The 14,056-nt window shown below is 45.9% G+C and overlaps 2 protein-coding genes across 2 annotated transcripts; one reads left to right on the top strand and one right to left on the bottom strand.

Annotated features, from left to right (window-relative positions):
- Positions 1-119: 119 nt before the first annotated feature.
- On the top strand, positions 120-11,272 carry otud4 (OTU deubiquitinase 4). Its single transcript, XM_053415823.1, has 21 exons — positions 120-477; positions 1,396-1,479; positions 2,118-2,168; positions 2,305-2,351; positions 2,624-2,696; positions 3,150-3,231; positions 3,419-3,581; positions 3,816-3,867; positions 3,983-4,085; positions 4,185-4,249; positions 4,493-4,593; positions 4,895-4,989; positions 5,067-5,229; positions 5,576-5,702; positions 5,799-5,867; positions 6,078-6,738; positions 6,830-7,747; positions 7,863-7,903; positions 8,249-8,900; positions 9,079-9,152; positions 9,345-11,272. Exons 1-21 carry the CDS (start codon positions 340-342, stop codon positions 9,798-9,800), a joined length of 4,215 nt encoding a protein of 1,404 aa, XP_053271798.1. The 5' UTR covers positions 120-339; the 3' UTR covers positions 9,801-11,272.
- Positions 11,273-11,539: 267 nt separating this feature from the next.
- On the bottom strand, positions 11,540-13,899 carry znhit1 (zinc finger, HIT-type containing 1). The gene is made up of 6 exons (XM_053415886.1): positions 13,861-13,899; positions 13,335-13,429; positions 13,127-13,202; positions 12,608-12,687; positions 12,349-12,518; positions 11,540-11,956 (listed from the first exon to the last, which is right to left on the bottom strand). The coding sequence occupies exons 1-6, from the start codon at positions 13,883-13,885 to the stop codon at positions 11,935-11,937; spliced, it is 468 nt and encodes a 155-aa protein (XP_053271861.1). The 5' UTR covers positions 13,886-13,899; the 3' UTR covers positions 11,540-11,934.
- Positions 13,900-14,056: the final 157 nt, after the last annotated feature.

Here is a 14,056-nt window from a genome sequence, read left to right on the forward strand (position 1 = left end):
GTGGAACCGGAAGTGTAGCAATCCATTGTGTTGTGTCTAACTTGAGACCGTAGAAGAAGAAGGGGGCGTGTCGCTGAGTGCTAGCCTGGTTGCTAACCACGAGCTAAACTTCTACTTTCACTTTGAGACAAACAGCAGCGGGATGCGCAGCGCGCAGCTTCCTGGGAAACGAAACTTAACGCAGCCACCGCCGCCGCAGCCGTGTCCGACGCTTCCTGGGTCGTGGATGCGGTTCTTCAAGTCACTTCAGCGGCCATAAGTGAACTCTGAGCCGACGGCGTGTAAAAGTTTGGAGCAGTCTCAGCCGACAGCTAGCTTCAGTGACTAGCGCCCGCTAGCATGGAGGGCAGCGGACACACGGCGAGTGAGGAGCGGGGAGCGGAGAAGCTCATGGACGACTACCTGAGATCCCTCGGCTTTCACCGGAAGAGAATCGCCAAAGACGGGTCGTGTTTGTTCCGCGCTGTCGCCGAGCAGGTGAAGTGACACGAGAGGAAACGCGTTGCTAGCATGAAGATGTGATTAGCTAACCCAGCGCAGGTGACGCGCGGGTCTCGGGTCGGCTTGTTGTGTCCGAGCGGCCAGCGTGTGTCCGCGGGGAGCCGAACGCACGTCAGGAGACGTTTCTGGGTTTTCAACACGGTTTCAAAACAGTTGTTCACCATTTTAAAGACCTTACACTTAAAATAACCTCAAATTACAACTTCTCCTAATGCAGTTCGCATGGTAGAGCCGAACAAGTGGTAACACTGAGTACAAGTCAAGTAAACTACATATTGCCCTTATGTATTTAAAGTTGTCTTCACACTAATGTGCTCAAATTAAGTTATCTGATCAATAAATGACATTGCCACACTTGTGTCTGTGCGCGTCAGTCGCTCGCGTGCTAAGGTTTCACTGCAAATATTCAGTTCACAGTATTATTTCTGTTTCATGTATATTTTCATACTTTCATGGGTTTATATTGGGTGCTTACAATTTGTTTTTATTTTATACTTTGTCTTGTTTGTCTCCTTATTATGGAGGACATAGTTTCCAGTGCTGTGATGTCATACAGAGTTAATTTAGTTGATGCTCAACCAAGTATAAGAAACTTTTGTCACCATTTCAGCACAAACTACTTCCTGTAAAATCTCCATGGAGCACGATTTCATAACGAGTTCTATCCTTCGTTTAATAACATCTACTGCATTAGACTTGTCTCCACTTCCTGGACGGGGTGAGGTTTATGACTGATACTGCAGCCGGCCACCAGTGTTTATTTACAATCTGTTTTCATCTCGTTGTCCCCGAATGAACTGTCCTCTCAGTTTCCATCTCTCCAGTGTAGAATCAGCTGTAATTGTGATGTTTTGACCTCCTGGGTAATTATTGTTGACCTTTGACCTCTTTCAGGTTCTGCACTGTCAAAGCCTTCATACTAAAGTTCGTACCAAATGCGTGGAGTTCCTGAAGCAGAACAGAGAAAACTACGAGGCGGTATGTACACTGTCTAAACAGAATCACTGTGTTTTTATGTATTTTTAATATTAGAGTAAACAAATAAATTTAGAGACCAGTGTCCGGCCCATGTGGATTTTTTTAGAGGTGATGCTGATTCTTATATTAAGTAGGAAAGCATTTTAACTACAAATATATTAGCTTGTATGTGTATATAAGAAATACACGTGTCAATGATTCATAGGATGTTGTCGTCAAACTTTTCCCAGAATGCCATGCAGTCAGATGTCATTAGAAAGTAAGGGAGGAATTTCTTTGTAAACATGAGGCGTGTTTGTGAGGCTTCAAGCTCAATGTGTCATGTGGCTGCAATGCATTCTGGTCTTTCTGCTGTGATAGAAATGATTGGTTCATAAAATAGATTTGTCTCTGAATGGCTCGTAAATTGTCCTTATTTAGCTTTGAGCTCTAAGTTTAGCTTGTTTACAACATTTTCTACAAACTCCATTGAATCCATCTATAAAATCCTGAAAAATGTTCATCACAAAATTGTCCCGAGGATTTTTTGCTGAGTTTCATCTAAACTTAGTTTACCCTCAGGACAAAGAAAAGCAGTAAATCCCCACAATGATCCAGATGTTATTATGTTGTCGTCACTAGTGTCTCTTGTGTTGCAGTTCATCGAGGGAGACTTTGAGCAGTACCTGTGTAAACTTCAGGATCCTCAGGTAAAACCAGTGATAGACTCATTTCTCTGCTTAATCTTCTACCTCTGAGTTGGTTGCTCTGTGTCTTATTCTTCATATTTACTGATGTTTGGATGAAAAGTGATAAAACCGAAAAAATGATTTCTGTTTTTCTCAGCAATGGGTCGGAGAGGTGGAGATCAACGCTCTGGCCGCCATCTACAAGTGAGTGAAATAAGGCGATTCCTTTACCGGCAGTGGCATAAGAGTGGATTTTTGTATCTCAAAGAGAAAAAAAAATCGGGAAATCGTAACACATTCCATAACCACAGAGGAAATAAGTTCATGACAGGAACACAAGTTGGTCTCCCGACAGAAGAAATGAGGCGGACAGAAAACCAATCTGTTGCTCAACTAGAAGAAAGTCTGAAGTGACTGATGCCTCAGTGGAGAGCGTTTCACTGATGGACTAACACTCGGCTCCTGTGCCTCTGTAGGAAGGACTTCCAGATCTTCCAGGAGCCCGGTAAACCTCCGGTCAACATCACAGACAACAACTTCAAGGACAAGGTGAGACTGAAAACATCAGGATAACAAAGCCAAACCTAAGATTACAGTTTGAACCAATCAGGCATCGTTTTCAATCTAAAGTGTTCCAGCGTCTGGAAAACTCCAGAGTGGTGTGGACAACATGAGTAACCAAAACAACAGTGATGAGAATGTGGACATTTTGTTTTGAAACTAAAGTGTTATGGATACAGCCACAGACCTACACTAGACTTCTTCCACCAGGGGGCGTATTTTTACACGTCTTCATAATACTTCAACGAGGATTAAAGTATGTTTACTTTTCATAAGCACCTACTTCATTACTACATTTTTTCGCATAGTAGCCAGGGTCTTTATTTATGACTCAGACTCATCAGAATAAATACAATATTATGTTATCATTCATTATTATTATAATAATGACCAGCTGTTGATAATATTTGCCGCCTTGTGTTTCTTTCCCCTCTCTCTCAGGTGCGGTTGTGTTTTCTGAACGGGAATCACTACGACAGTGTTTATCCCATCAGCCGCATCAAGAGTGCAGCTCTGTGTCAGTGTGAGTTCACCTTTTCATCATGGTTACACCTGAACTAGCTTCACTGGTATTATAGAACAGTTCTCCGCCTCGCTCTGTTAACTGACTGGAGAGTATGGATATTGTCAATACACAAATAACATTGAATTGAACGTTTTTTAATAGTAACGTTTCACAAATATATTTAAATTCAAACCTTCTCCTGCAGCCATCGTGTACGAGATGTTGTACGAAGACGTGTTCAAGGTCGACCACGGCGCTCTGGCTCTGTGTCAGAGGGTCGGCCGACCCGCCGACTTCCTGAGTGACGACAGCATGGCCGCCTGCGCCAGCAGCGACGGCTCCGACCTGGAAAACGACGAGCCGCTCTGGTAGGAAACTCATCAATTAATTTGATATCATTTCAATCTGTAACTTTGGCCTTCCCTGATTGGTTAACAGTACAAGGGTCGTTCAGGAGTTTTGTCTGTGCTGCTCTGAGTCTCCACAATAAAATTACATCTCGGCTGATTTCTTTGTTATTTACACATCAGCAGAGTGAGACCTGCTTACAGCTTATTGTTTTTTGTGAGTGAAATCTCATTGTGTCTGTGTGTGTGTTGCAGGTTGGACAATGGAACGAGCACTTCTACAAAACCCAACAACCAGAGCCACAGGGTGACACATGCACACAAACACTGAATGCCATCAAATTCTGTATCAACCTGCCGGAAAACAAAGAGTAACTCTCTGTGTGTGTTTGTTTGTGTGTGTGTGTGTGTGTGTCTGTCAGGGTCGTGGGCGCGGTCGGCAGCTCCCTGAGAGGGTGAGACGTTCACTGAACCCGACCCTGCTGAGAAACGTGGAGTTTGACGTCTGGCACAAGAGCAAGAGAGGTGTTTAGAGTTTCCTCGTTTAGTTCATTCACCATTTTCCTTCATTATTGACAAATTTTGATGAATACATTTACATTTAATGCTAACTTGTTCTTTCAGCCCAACAGAAGATGGATTACTGCATTGCTGCTGGGATGCAATACACTGTGGGAGACCGCTGCCAGGTGAGTGTGTGTGTGTGATTCACATATGAGCTGTTATGTCGACTGTGTCCACTCAAGTGAAGCCTTCAGGGCTCCACTATTAATCCTGACCACATTCAGGACTTCTTCAACTACCACATGCAATACGGTTTTCTGTCCTTTTTTTTTAGATATATTTCAAAAGTGCAGATACTTGGTCCATTGTTATTTAATTACTGATTTAAAATCTGTTTATCTTTGTGCATTTTCCCATTACGTGTGCAGGTTCGTCTTGAGGGCACCGGACGCAGCTACAGCGCAACTGTAAAGGAAGTTCCTCCCAACGAAAACCTGGTGATAGTTCACATAGAGGAACTGGGCAAGAGGTTGGTCTCACACACGTTTTATTGATTCCGTTAAAACACAGACGCATCCACATGGATTTGTTGTCTTAAAAACATGGCGGAAGGTTCAGCTCCTGCTCTTCTGACCATGACTATTAGCTGCTAACATCCAATGTCACCAAACTGAGATCTTCTAAACCTACTGACCTCGGTACCCAGTCCACCAGCTCTGCTTTCACATTCAGCTGATTTACTGTGAAGCTCATAGAGGAAGTGACACAGCATCAGCTGCGTCTTTGTGCACGTTAGATCATTCTGTGTGTGTTTGTGTGTTTGTGTGTAGATCGGTTCCTCTGTGGAGTCTGCGTCCGCCCGCTGCTGAGAACAGCTGGTGCACAGTCGTCAACAAAGACAAGAGGCTCAGTAACGGAAGCGGAGGTGATGACAAACACAAACTCTCACACATTTACAAAAGGTTTTTACCTGGCCCACTGAAATGATTCTCTGTTTTTCAGATTGGGAGGAGAAGGGTAAAGGCCGAGGCCGGGGAAAGCCCGTCCCGCCGCCCTCCTCTGTTTCCCAGGCATCGCCGCCGGGCTCCAGTGGGCGTGTGCTGAAGCAGCACTCGTGGCCCCCGCAGGCCACCGTAGAGGAGCAGGGAGGGGCCAAACCCAGCAGGTCAGGAAGTGAACACACTGAAGCAGCCAAGATCAATTAATGATTATATCACGTGGCTGATTCAAGACGTCACAGAGCCCTGATTTCAACTTCATTTGAACGTGCCAACGCATTATTATTTATTGTTTGATCGGTCGAGTTAATACATCAATGATACATATGATAAAATATATTTAAAGATATGATTTACACTTGAGTAAAGGTTTGTAAGATGAGATCCCACACGATACATTTCACTCAGTATCTTAGGCTTTTTTGGTCGAATTGAGAAACAGAAGAAAAAAAACCTTCCCCGGGAAACAGGAACAGGCCAAATGACCTCGTCTTCATGTGTGTGTTCCTGCAGAAAGTCTGGGAGCCTGTCGGAGTTCGGTCTGACAGCCAAGCAGCGTACGGCCAAAGAGGAGGAGGAGAGAAACGTGGCGCTGGTTGAGATCCAGCTCCGAGACGAACACAGCTTCCCCGCCCTGGGGGTGAGTTTTAAACACAGACTGACGTATTTCATGAAACACTTAAAAAATAGTCAATATATGTTGTTTGATGTTAATATTCATTTTTATTTGCCTCAGACCGGGTCGCAGGGCGATGGAGGGAAGAAGAAGGGAACAGAGAAGAGACCATCCCAGAGAAACAAGACGGTGAGTGAGTTTTAAAAAGGTTTGGCTTGTTGTGTGTTTTCATGACACGTACACAAACGTTTCAATTTCGGTTCGTAAACGAAAACACAAACCCACAGTTTTCACACCCACAGAAACAAGCATTAATGAAAATCTGTGAAGAAAGATTTTACTCCTTTTAGAAAAGTATTGATCATTATTTACAGTCTATTGTTTCCACTGCCTTCACAGAAGAGTCCAGTTGACGAGATCCGAGCACCTTCACCCTCTGCTGGTGAAAGACCCAAATCCAGCACCCCCCCACCTATAAGCACTACAGTCACCACTGCACCTTCTACACCCACCAGCCCGAACCTGCCTGCTGCTAAACCTGCTGCTTCTCCGTCTTCAACCTGTAGCTCCACAAACACAACCGCCTCACCCTCAGGCTCCGCCCCTGGCCTGACACCCACCTGTGCTGCCCCGACGACTAAAACAAACGCACACTCTCTCCATCCAGCTGCACGAGTCCCAACAAGTTCTCTTCCTCCTGCTGCTGCCCCGAGCGCTAAACCCTGTGTGACGGGTGGAGCTCCGTCTCAGTCTGTCCCGTGCTCTGCCGCCATCTTCTCCTTCCACACCCCGGCTCTCCCCACTGCTTCAGCGGCCCTCTCCTCCTCTTCCTCAGTGCCTCCTAAATCGACTGCCTCCCCTCCTCCTCCCTCCTCAATACCACCTCCCACCTTCATTGCTCCCATCGCTCCCTCTCCTGCTCAGGGCTTCCTCCCTCCGTCCTCCCTCCACCGCTCCTCCCCACCCGTCTCCTCTCTCCCCCACTCCCCCAGTCCACCGTCCTCTTTCTCCTCCTCTCATATCCACCATGCTGCTCAGGTCCGAGAAGCTCCAGCAGAAAGTAAGAAATCTCAGTCAGACCTTGACATTCGTGCAGGAAATGACTGGTCACTCCTGGTTTTATAAGTTTTACATCTTTTCTCTTGTTTCAGAACCTTTACCAAATTCTGGAGGAATTTCTGTCGCGAAACCTCAGACATCCCTGACCCCGGCCTCATGGACCCAGGGAGATATTCAAACACAGCCTTGTCTTCCAAAGCATCAGTCTCAAAATCAGGCTGCTCTGATCCAGAGCCAAATCCAGATGCCCCAGATGCAGAAGGAGATCCAGTCTTCGATTCCCCTCCAGCACCAACCTCAGCCCCTCACTGAAGTGCCTCAGACCCAGGCCTCCCTCCCTCAGACCCAGGCCTCCCTCCCTCCAACCCAGGCCTACCTCCCTCCAACCCAGGCCTACCTCCCTCCAACCCAGGCCTACCTCCCTCCAACCCAGGCCTCCCTCCCTCAGAACCAGGCCTACCTCCCTCAGAACCAGGCCTACATCCCACAGACCCAGATGCCTGTCCCCCAGAACTCCTCCTCGCAGTCCCAGTCTGACATGGTCCATATTCAGTCGTCTCACCCACATCCAGGAGCTTCCTACCTCCACACCTCCCAGGCCTCCATCCCAGTCTCTACCTCTGGTTATCTCCAGCTGTCTAACCCCCAGAGCCACCCGGTTCAGCCTCCTCATCCCTCCCAACTCCCACATCCCTCCCTCTGTATCCCCGCCTCACCAAACAATCCCTCACTCCAAACCCAGAATCATACCGAATCCCCACAGCACCCACCTCAGCCCGAGTCCCCGGCTCGACCTCCCTCCCATCCGGGGCACCATCCTCACCCCGCTCATCACCCTCACTTCCTCTCTGCACCTCACCCCCAGTCCATCCAAGGAGCTGTTCCTCTGCAGAACTTGTCCCAGCTCTACCAGGACCCCCTGTACCCTGGTTTCCCCCTGGGACACAAGGGCGACATGGTCCCGACTCCACTCTGCTCCTCCATTAAGTCGGGGGACGACCTTCCCCAAGGTGAGCTGGGAAAAGGATTGTCTAAATGTTAATATTAGACAAATTTAGTGATTTATTTTCACTAAATGGTGTTTATTTTGTACACTGAATGATAAGTGTTTATCTTCCTCTGCAGACATCAACATCTTGAGGTTTTTCTTCAACATGGGCGTCAAGGTACGACAACTGACCAAGTGCTCGTTCCGCTTCAAAAACACACACTTGTACTTTCAGTCCTCTAAATATGTCTGTAATCATCCAAGAATTATTTCCTGAGAAGTTAATAAGTCTTTCAACGAGGACAGAGTGAGAGTCTGTGGCTAATGATGGTTTTATGTTCCAACACATTTCATTTAAATCAGGTTTGAAATGATATTTCTGCTCTGCAGTTTCCCCTTATTGGCTGCAGAGGGCGCTGTTGCTCAGTATAAATTACACTGTTACTTTAGATTAAATCAAACTTTTTTTTGCATCAAAATCAGAAACTGAAATTCATCCCTGCTCCTTGTCTCTTCTCTCTAGGCATACTCCATGCCCATGTACCCCCCCTACATTTACCTCCTCCCCCTCCAACAGGCCCACGCTATGCAACCAAAGCTCCCCTCCCGCTCCCCCTCCCCAAACCCTCATTTCCCTCCAAACAGGCACCAGGAGGCATACCCTCCCAACCATCAGACTTCAGTGCCAACACAGCATCATTATGGCCACCAAGCCGCACTCACTGAAGCCCACCGTCCCAGTGAACCCTCCTTCAACCAGGCCGGGTACCACGTCACCCAGCCTCCACCCCACAGGATGCCCTGCAACTCGCCGCAATGGCGACAGCACCCGATGCCCCCACCCTCAACCTCCAGCTACCAAGTTGGGTATCCTACGTCAACTTCACCATACCAGCTTCCTCCTCCTTCTCAGGGGTATCACCCAGGTCCAGGCACAGGTCACCCGTTTTACCCCCCAACGATGACTCCATACCCCCCCTCCCCGCTGGGATACCAGTCCTCTTCCAACCCTGACGAGCTCCAGGGGGCGATGGAGCAGCTTCAGCCAACAAACGAAGATGCACTGTCTGGTCATGGGCCTGGTCAGGTCCCTGGTCCTCTGGATGGCTCTGCTGCTGCTAATGTGGCTAATGCTAACAACAACAGAATGGTTGTTTCTTGTGTGAACAATTTTGGTACGCAGATGTTTTTATTATATTACATTTTTACTTAAAAAGGATTTACTTTCAGGCCTTCAAATGAATTGTGGGAATTGAAGTCCACATATTTAAAGCAGTGTTTTGTCACCAGGGGGAGCTGAAGTGCAGATTTCCTCTGTTCAGACTTTAATGTGATGTTTTTCTTTTCCATCAGCACTGAAGGAGCAGGGGGAGAGCCAGAGGAGGACGGTTCTGCTGGTCGACCCGCCACTCAACAACACACCCATAGTAGGGACACACACACACAATCTAGGGCCGACGTTCATTGACACAGTTTTTCTTAACTTATCATGAAATCTAAATCTCTAACCCTAATTTTGGGTCAGTTTGAGTTAGATTTCTATTGTTGTGTGATATTAAGTTGTGGGAGTATTGACAGTGATATTATTAAACCACGCTGAACACTCTTCTTTCTCTCAGCTCACTATGGTCTCAAACTCTGATGACCCTGGCTCCACGACCACCATGAAGCCCAGCAGCACCCCAGGTACTCCATCACCTTATGGCATCCTCCCCAAGGACACTGTCCCCGGCGACAACAACGCCAAACTCTATCAGGCCCACCAAAAACAATCGTACACCAACAAACCGTATGCCAGACTGGGAGTACCGGAGCACGGCAGGCCGGGACATCTGCAGACCGTGCCCATGACAGAGGGCCTGTCCATGGGCTGTAGCACAGAGGATGACTGGGAGGAGAGGCAGGGATTCAAACCGGCAAACCTGAATCACAGAGGGTCAAAGAAGATCTACAGAGGAGGGCGAGGTCGGGCCGGAGCCTATGATGGAGGTAGGGGAGGACAAAGGAGGAGGCAGGGAGGAGATGGCTTTAACCACGGACAGTTTGGCCCCTCCCACCGTGGGCGAGGATGGTGATTAAAGCTCTCAGCCAATGAGAGGACAGTGGAGTCTTTTTTGTTGCCTTATTTACCTACTACTCGTTCTGATCGCACTTTTTTTCTTGTTACCGCCTTGAGGTCTGATTGATGGGTTGGGCAAATACACTTCGTTGTTCTGTGTCGCGTTCGCTGCGTCAAAATCTTCCAGCCGATTGTTCAAAGAAACACTATCAAGCTCACTATTAGCTAGCGAATGAGTATAGAGCGTTAGCAAGGGCAAGTTTACATTTTACAAAACCTTGAAAAATGGATTTAAGGAATATCAGTGTTTTTGTGTTGGGCTGCAATGATTTTTTTTTTTATAAATATATAATCTGTGAGTAATTTGGTCTCGTTGCCTTTTGTCCGAAAAACAGAAATCTCTCACCAAAATGGTTTCTAGTTATTGTTCTGTCACTGCTAATGGTTGCAACTCTTTTGTTCTTTTCTTAGTGGATTTTAAAAAGGTTAGTAGTGCTGCGTAGAATCTTCCGACACGTCGAATTGACACTGGATGAGAACATCACAAATGTTTGTGCTCGGAATTTAAGTTTGATTAACGTAGAATTTATGCGATTCTGCCGAGATGAACGAGGAGGTTGATAGCACAGTTTAGCACAGACGGAAAACGGCACAGGTTCATTATTGCATTTTATGTGTAGGTTAAACAAACGGCTAGCTTAGGCTAACATTAGCAAAAAATGTAAACCTGAACAAAAACGTTAAAACCACAAAATGTAATTTCTATGCCTCTGCCGTTGCACATATTAAATATCTGATGGAATATGGCTGCCTGTTTCTTGGTGTTTGTTGATGCTACGCTAAGCTAGCGATGGTTTTACTTTAGCTTCACATTTAGCATTAGCAGACAGTATCAATTTTCTTATGACTGCAAAAATCTAAATTCCTATTAATCATAGGTGATGCAACATGTCCATAAAGCACTCCACGTTCAAGACTGTGTGTGAACGTGTGACAAACTTTGTATTCATAATATACAAATAGTTTATTAGGCTCTTCAGTGAGTAGCGTTGCCAAAAATATAAACAGATTCATATTTGGATTAAACCAACCGATTGTTCTTGACGAAGGCCTTAAGAAAATTTGTATTGCTGCTATAAAGTTTACGGCAGCCAAACTGTATGTGGACTTTAGAATTTAGTTTGTGTTGCGGATGGTTTCATGTCCCCTCTGAATAGTTTTAGTATTTCTTTCACCTTGCTGGGTTTATTGTTCTTCTGATTGACTGTAGAGATTCAGTGCCTTACATTTGTCACTTTTAGCCATCTTAATTATTTTTCTTCTGAGATTGAGAAACACTGTTGTACAGAACAAAGGCTGTTTGTTTTCTGTGTGACCGAATTAATAAATCTTTGGTTTAAAAAAGGAAACGTGGAGAAACTCATTTTGTGATTTGAATGCTTGAAATATTTTTTGAAAATTCTTGAATAAACTTACAGAAGAAAGATATTTGTTGCCATTCTTTATTAATTAGAGTTCCAGGTCATAACATTTGGTGGTCTTGGACGACATACTAACATACTAAATGACTTTCATAATTTTTGGACAACATGCTATACTTGATATTTTGATGCCCAACTTTATATCGTGAAAACTACTGGACCAATTACCACGAGTCTTGTTGTTAGTGATTGGATTGGATTTTCTTTCACTTTCTATAATATTGCATTTAACAACGGTTGAGACTTTGATATCCGACTGTAAAAGGACAGAGAATTCTACTTCAATGTTTCTTTAATAAAAGGATGAAACTACAACCTCCTTATTTACAAAACAACTTGACATATTGTGGACAAAATAACCAGAACACCTCATGGACAGCAACAGGAGAAATTGGACCATTTAAATTAATTACACCACAAAAGTATTTTGTGTAATTTAAACTGTCACGGCCGCTCTTACATGACTCATCAACAAGACAACTCCCTCAGGTTAACTGAGTCATATGGGACGAGGAATGAAAGACGCTGCTGTCTGACGTCTCCCTGTAACATGCGTGTCCCGTGCTCTCAGTAAACTCTGAACCAGGATCAAATCGAGTCAGTGTGTAAACCTCCAAGCTTCAGTGTCCATGAACCTTCTGGACCATCACCAGGTTAACGAGGCGGCGGTTAGAGCGTCCACTTCAAACACCTAAAGAGAAACAAACAGATAAAAGTGAGGATATCAACCGAGTGACTCCTCAAACATCTGTACTTATCTCACGTGTGTTACGTACAGTTCATTAATAGACTTGTGTAATCTTAGTGGTCATGTGACTGAGACAGTTGTTTAACACACTCTGAAATAGTCCACATGCATCTTTATGAATTCAGTTTAATTTGAGGAAAAACACTGACTATAAAATCCTCAGTGCAGATAAACCAGGAAGGATGAACACAAAGTTTTATAACTTCACTCTGCACACAAACAATAAAAAGTATTGAAGAAGAATTTGAGGACGAATCACTGATAATAAGGAATAATTCTGAAGTAGCTCCGGAGCATCAACTGAGAACAGAACAAAAGAGAGGAGAGGGACAAACCTGGTCTCTCTGTGTGTACACAGGCACTTGCTGGAGCAGTAGCGCCCCCCGCAGGTGGTGCACGTGTAGTGAGAGGGGAAACCACAGACGCAGCAGAAGTGGCGGGGGGGCAGCGATGAGACGGGGGCCGCCGCTGACAGGTAATTGGGCTCCGGCTTCTCCGACAGGTTCTACCAATCAGAGAAGAGGGGGAGGGGTCAGCTGAGTGAGTGTGAGCCAATGAGAGAGCAGGTAAAAAGCGTGAAGGTGCAGGACTTACCTCCTCCTCCAGCAGGGTGGTGAAGTTTTTCCTGAAACGTTGTTTGAAGTGGTCGCCCCTCGTCTTCCTCCTCTTCTTCTCTGGACGAGACAAACATTTGGAAAATGAGTCACATGATGAGGAAGCGAGGAGATGATGCACGCTGTCTTCTGACGTGTCCAACCAGGACTCGTGAATTGTTATGTCTTACTACAACACTGTTTTAACCCTAAGAGTTCACCAGAAGTGACTGAGCTAGGGGACGTAGCCACACAATGTGTCCGAGGGTCCGTAAGCGCAACTCAGAGGAAGATATCAGAGACATGTAGGCCTGAAACTCTGTGTAAATGACCTCGTTTCAAGTGGAATATAAATGTGGGGACTTGCTGACACTTGGACGACACCACATGAGCAGTGTGGAGGCATGTTGTGTGTTTAGTGTTAGTGTTTAGTCTGAAGATGTCGGTCACAATAGACTTCCTGGGGGAACACTTCATTTATTACTTAAAAGACAGTGTTATGATTGACATGAAGTCTCACCCGGCTCCTCGTTCTCACTGAAGGCGGGCAGGCGAGCAGTCGGACCTGGGGGGGGCAGGGAGGATAGAGGGTCGTCCTGTAAACAGTAAACACAGCAACATTGACCCGGATGAAAACCAGGAGAGTTCAGACCAGTGTGTGAACTTTAACTGGGCCCAGAGCTCCTCCTCCTCCTCCTCCTCTGTGTGATCTTCATGAGGACGCTCACCTGGAAGTTGTCTTTCTCCAGAGCATCGAGCTGACGAGTCAGACGCCGCTGACGAGTCGCTTCATCCAAGACCCGGCGCTGCCCCTCCACCCGAGCTGATGGAGAGAGAGAGAGAGAGAGAGAGAGAGAGAGAGAGAGGTGGGTGGAGGTAGAGGTTTATAGAGGGAGGGTGGTAGAGAGAGAGAGACAAAGAGAGGTAGAGAGACATGTAGGGAGAGTGAGAGAGGTGGAGAGAGAGTGAGAGAGATGGAGAGAGAGAGAGGGGGGGGGTAGAGATTGATAGAGGGAGGGTGGTAGAGAAAGAGTGAAAGAGAGGTAGCGAGACATGTAGAGAGAGACAGGTTCAATGAACGAGCCGCTGTGAATCTCTAACATTTAACAATATCCACATTTATTGACGTCAAAACGATATTAAATCATGAACCAATAGAAACTCGACGATTTAACTTTGACATCGTGAAAGTTGATTCGCGGTAACGTCGCGTTTTTCACGTTAGTTTGAATCTTTTCGTTGAAACCAACTCACCGGAGGTTTTCTTCTCCAGCACCATGTTGTTCTTCCGGTTCTACGGCAGCCGCACGGGGACACACTGAAGAAGACGAAACGCGATTTGATTTTCAATCCCCGTCCACTGGTTGATTCAGAGAAACTTACCTGTACAAATTTATAGTTAGGAAAATTAAAGTTATATCAAATTCGGGATAAAGTTTAAAATGGTGGA

The sequence above is a fragment of the Pleuronectes platessa genome, chromosome 23 (genome assembly GCF_947347685.1).
Source record: "Pleuronectes platessa chromosome 23, fPlePla1.1, whole genome shotgun sequence".
Taxonomy (NCBI): domain Eukaryota; kingdom Metazoa; phylum Chordata; class Actinopteri; order Pleuronectiformes; family Pleuronectidae; genus Pleuronectes; species Pleuronectes platessa.

Coding starts and splice junctions, on each gene's coding strand:
- otud4 (XM_053415823.1), top strand. CDS start 340: ATGGAGGGCAGCGGACACACGGCGAGTGAGGAGCGGGGAGCGGAGAAG. Junction 5,703..5,798: donor ACAGCTTCCCCGCCCTGGGG/GTGAGTTTTAAA, acceptor TATTTGCCTCAG/ACCGGGTCGCAGGGCGATGG. Junction 6,739..6,829: donor CCGAGAAGCTCCAGCAGAAA/GTAAGAAATCTC, acceptor CTCTTGTTTCAG/AACCTTTACCAAATTCTGGA.
- znhit1 (XM_053415886.1), bottom strand. CDS start 13,885: ATGGTGCTGGAGAAGAAAACCTCCG. Junction 13,203..13,334: donor TGGAGAAAGACAACTTCCAG/GTGAGCGTCCTC, acceptor TACTGTTTACAG/GACGACCCTCTATCCTCCCT. Junction 12,688..13,126: donor CAGTGAGAACGAGGAGCCGG/GTGAGACTTCAT, acceptor TGTCTCGTCCAG/AGAAGAAGAGGAGGAAGACG.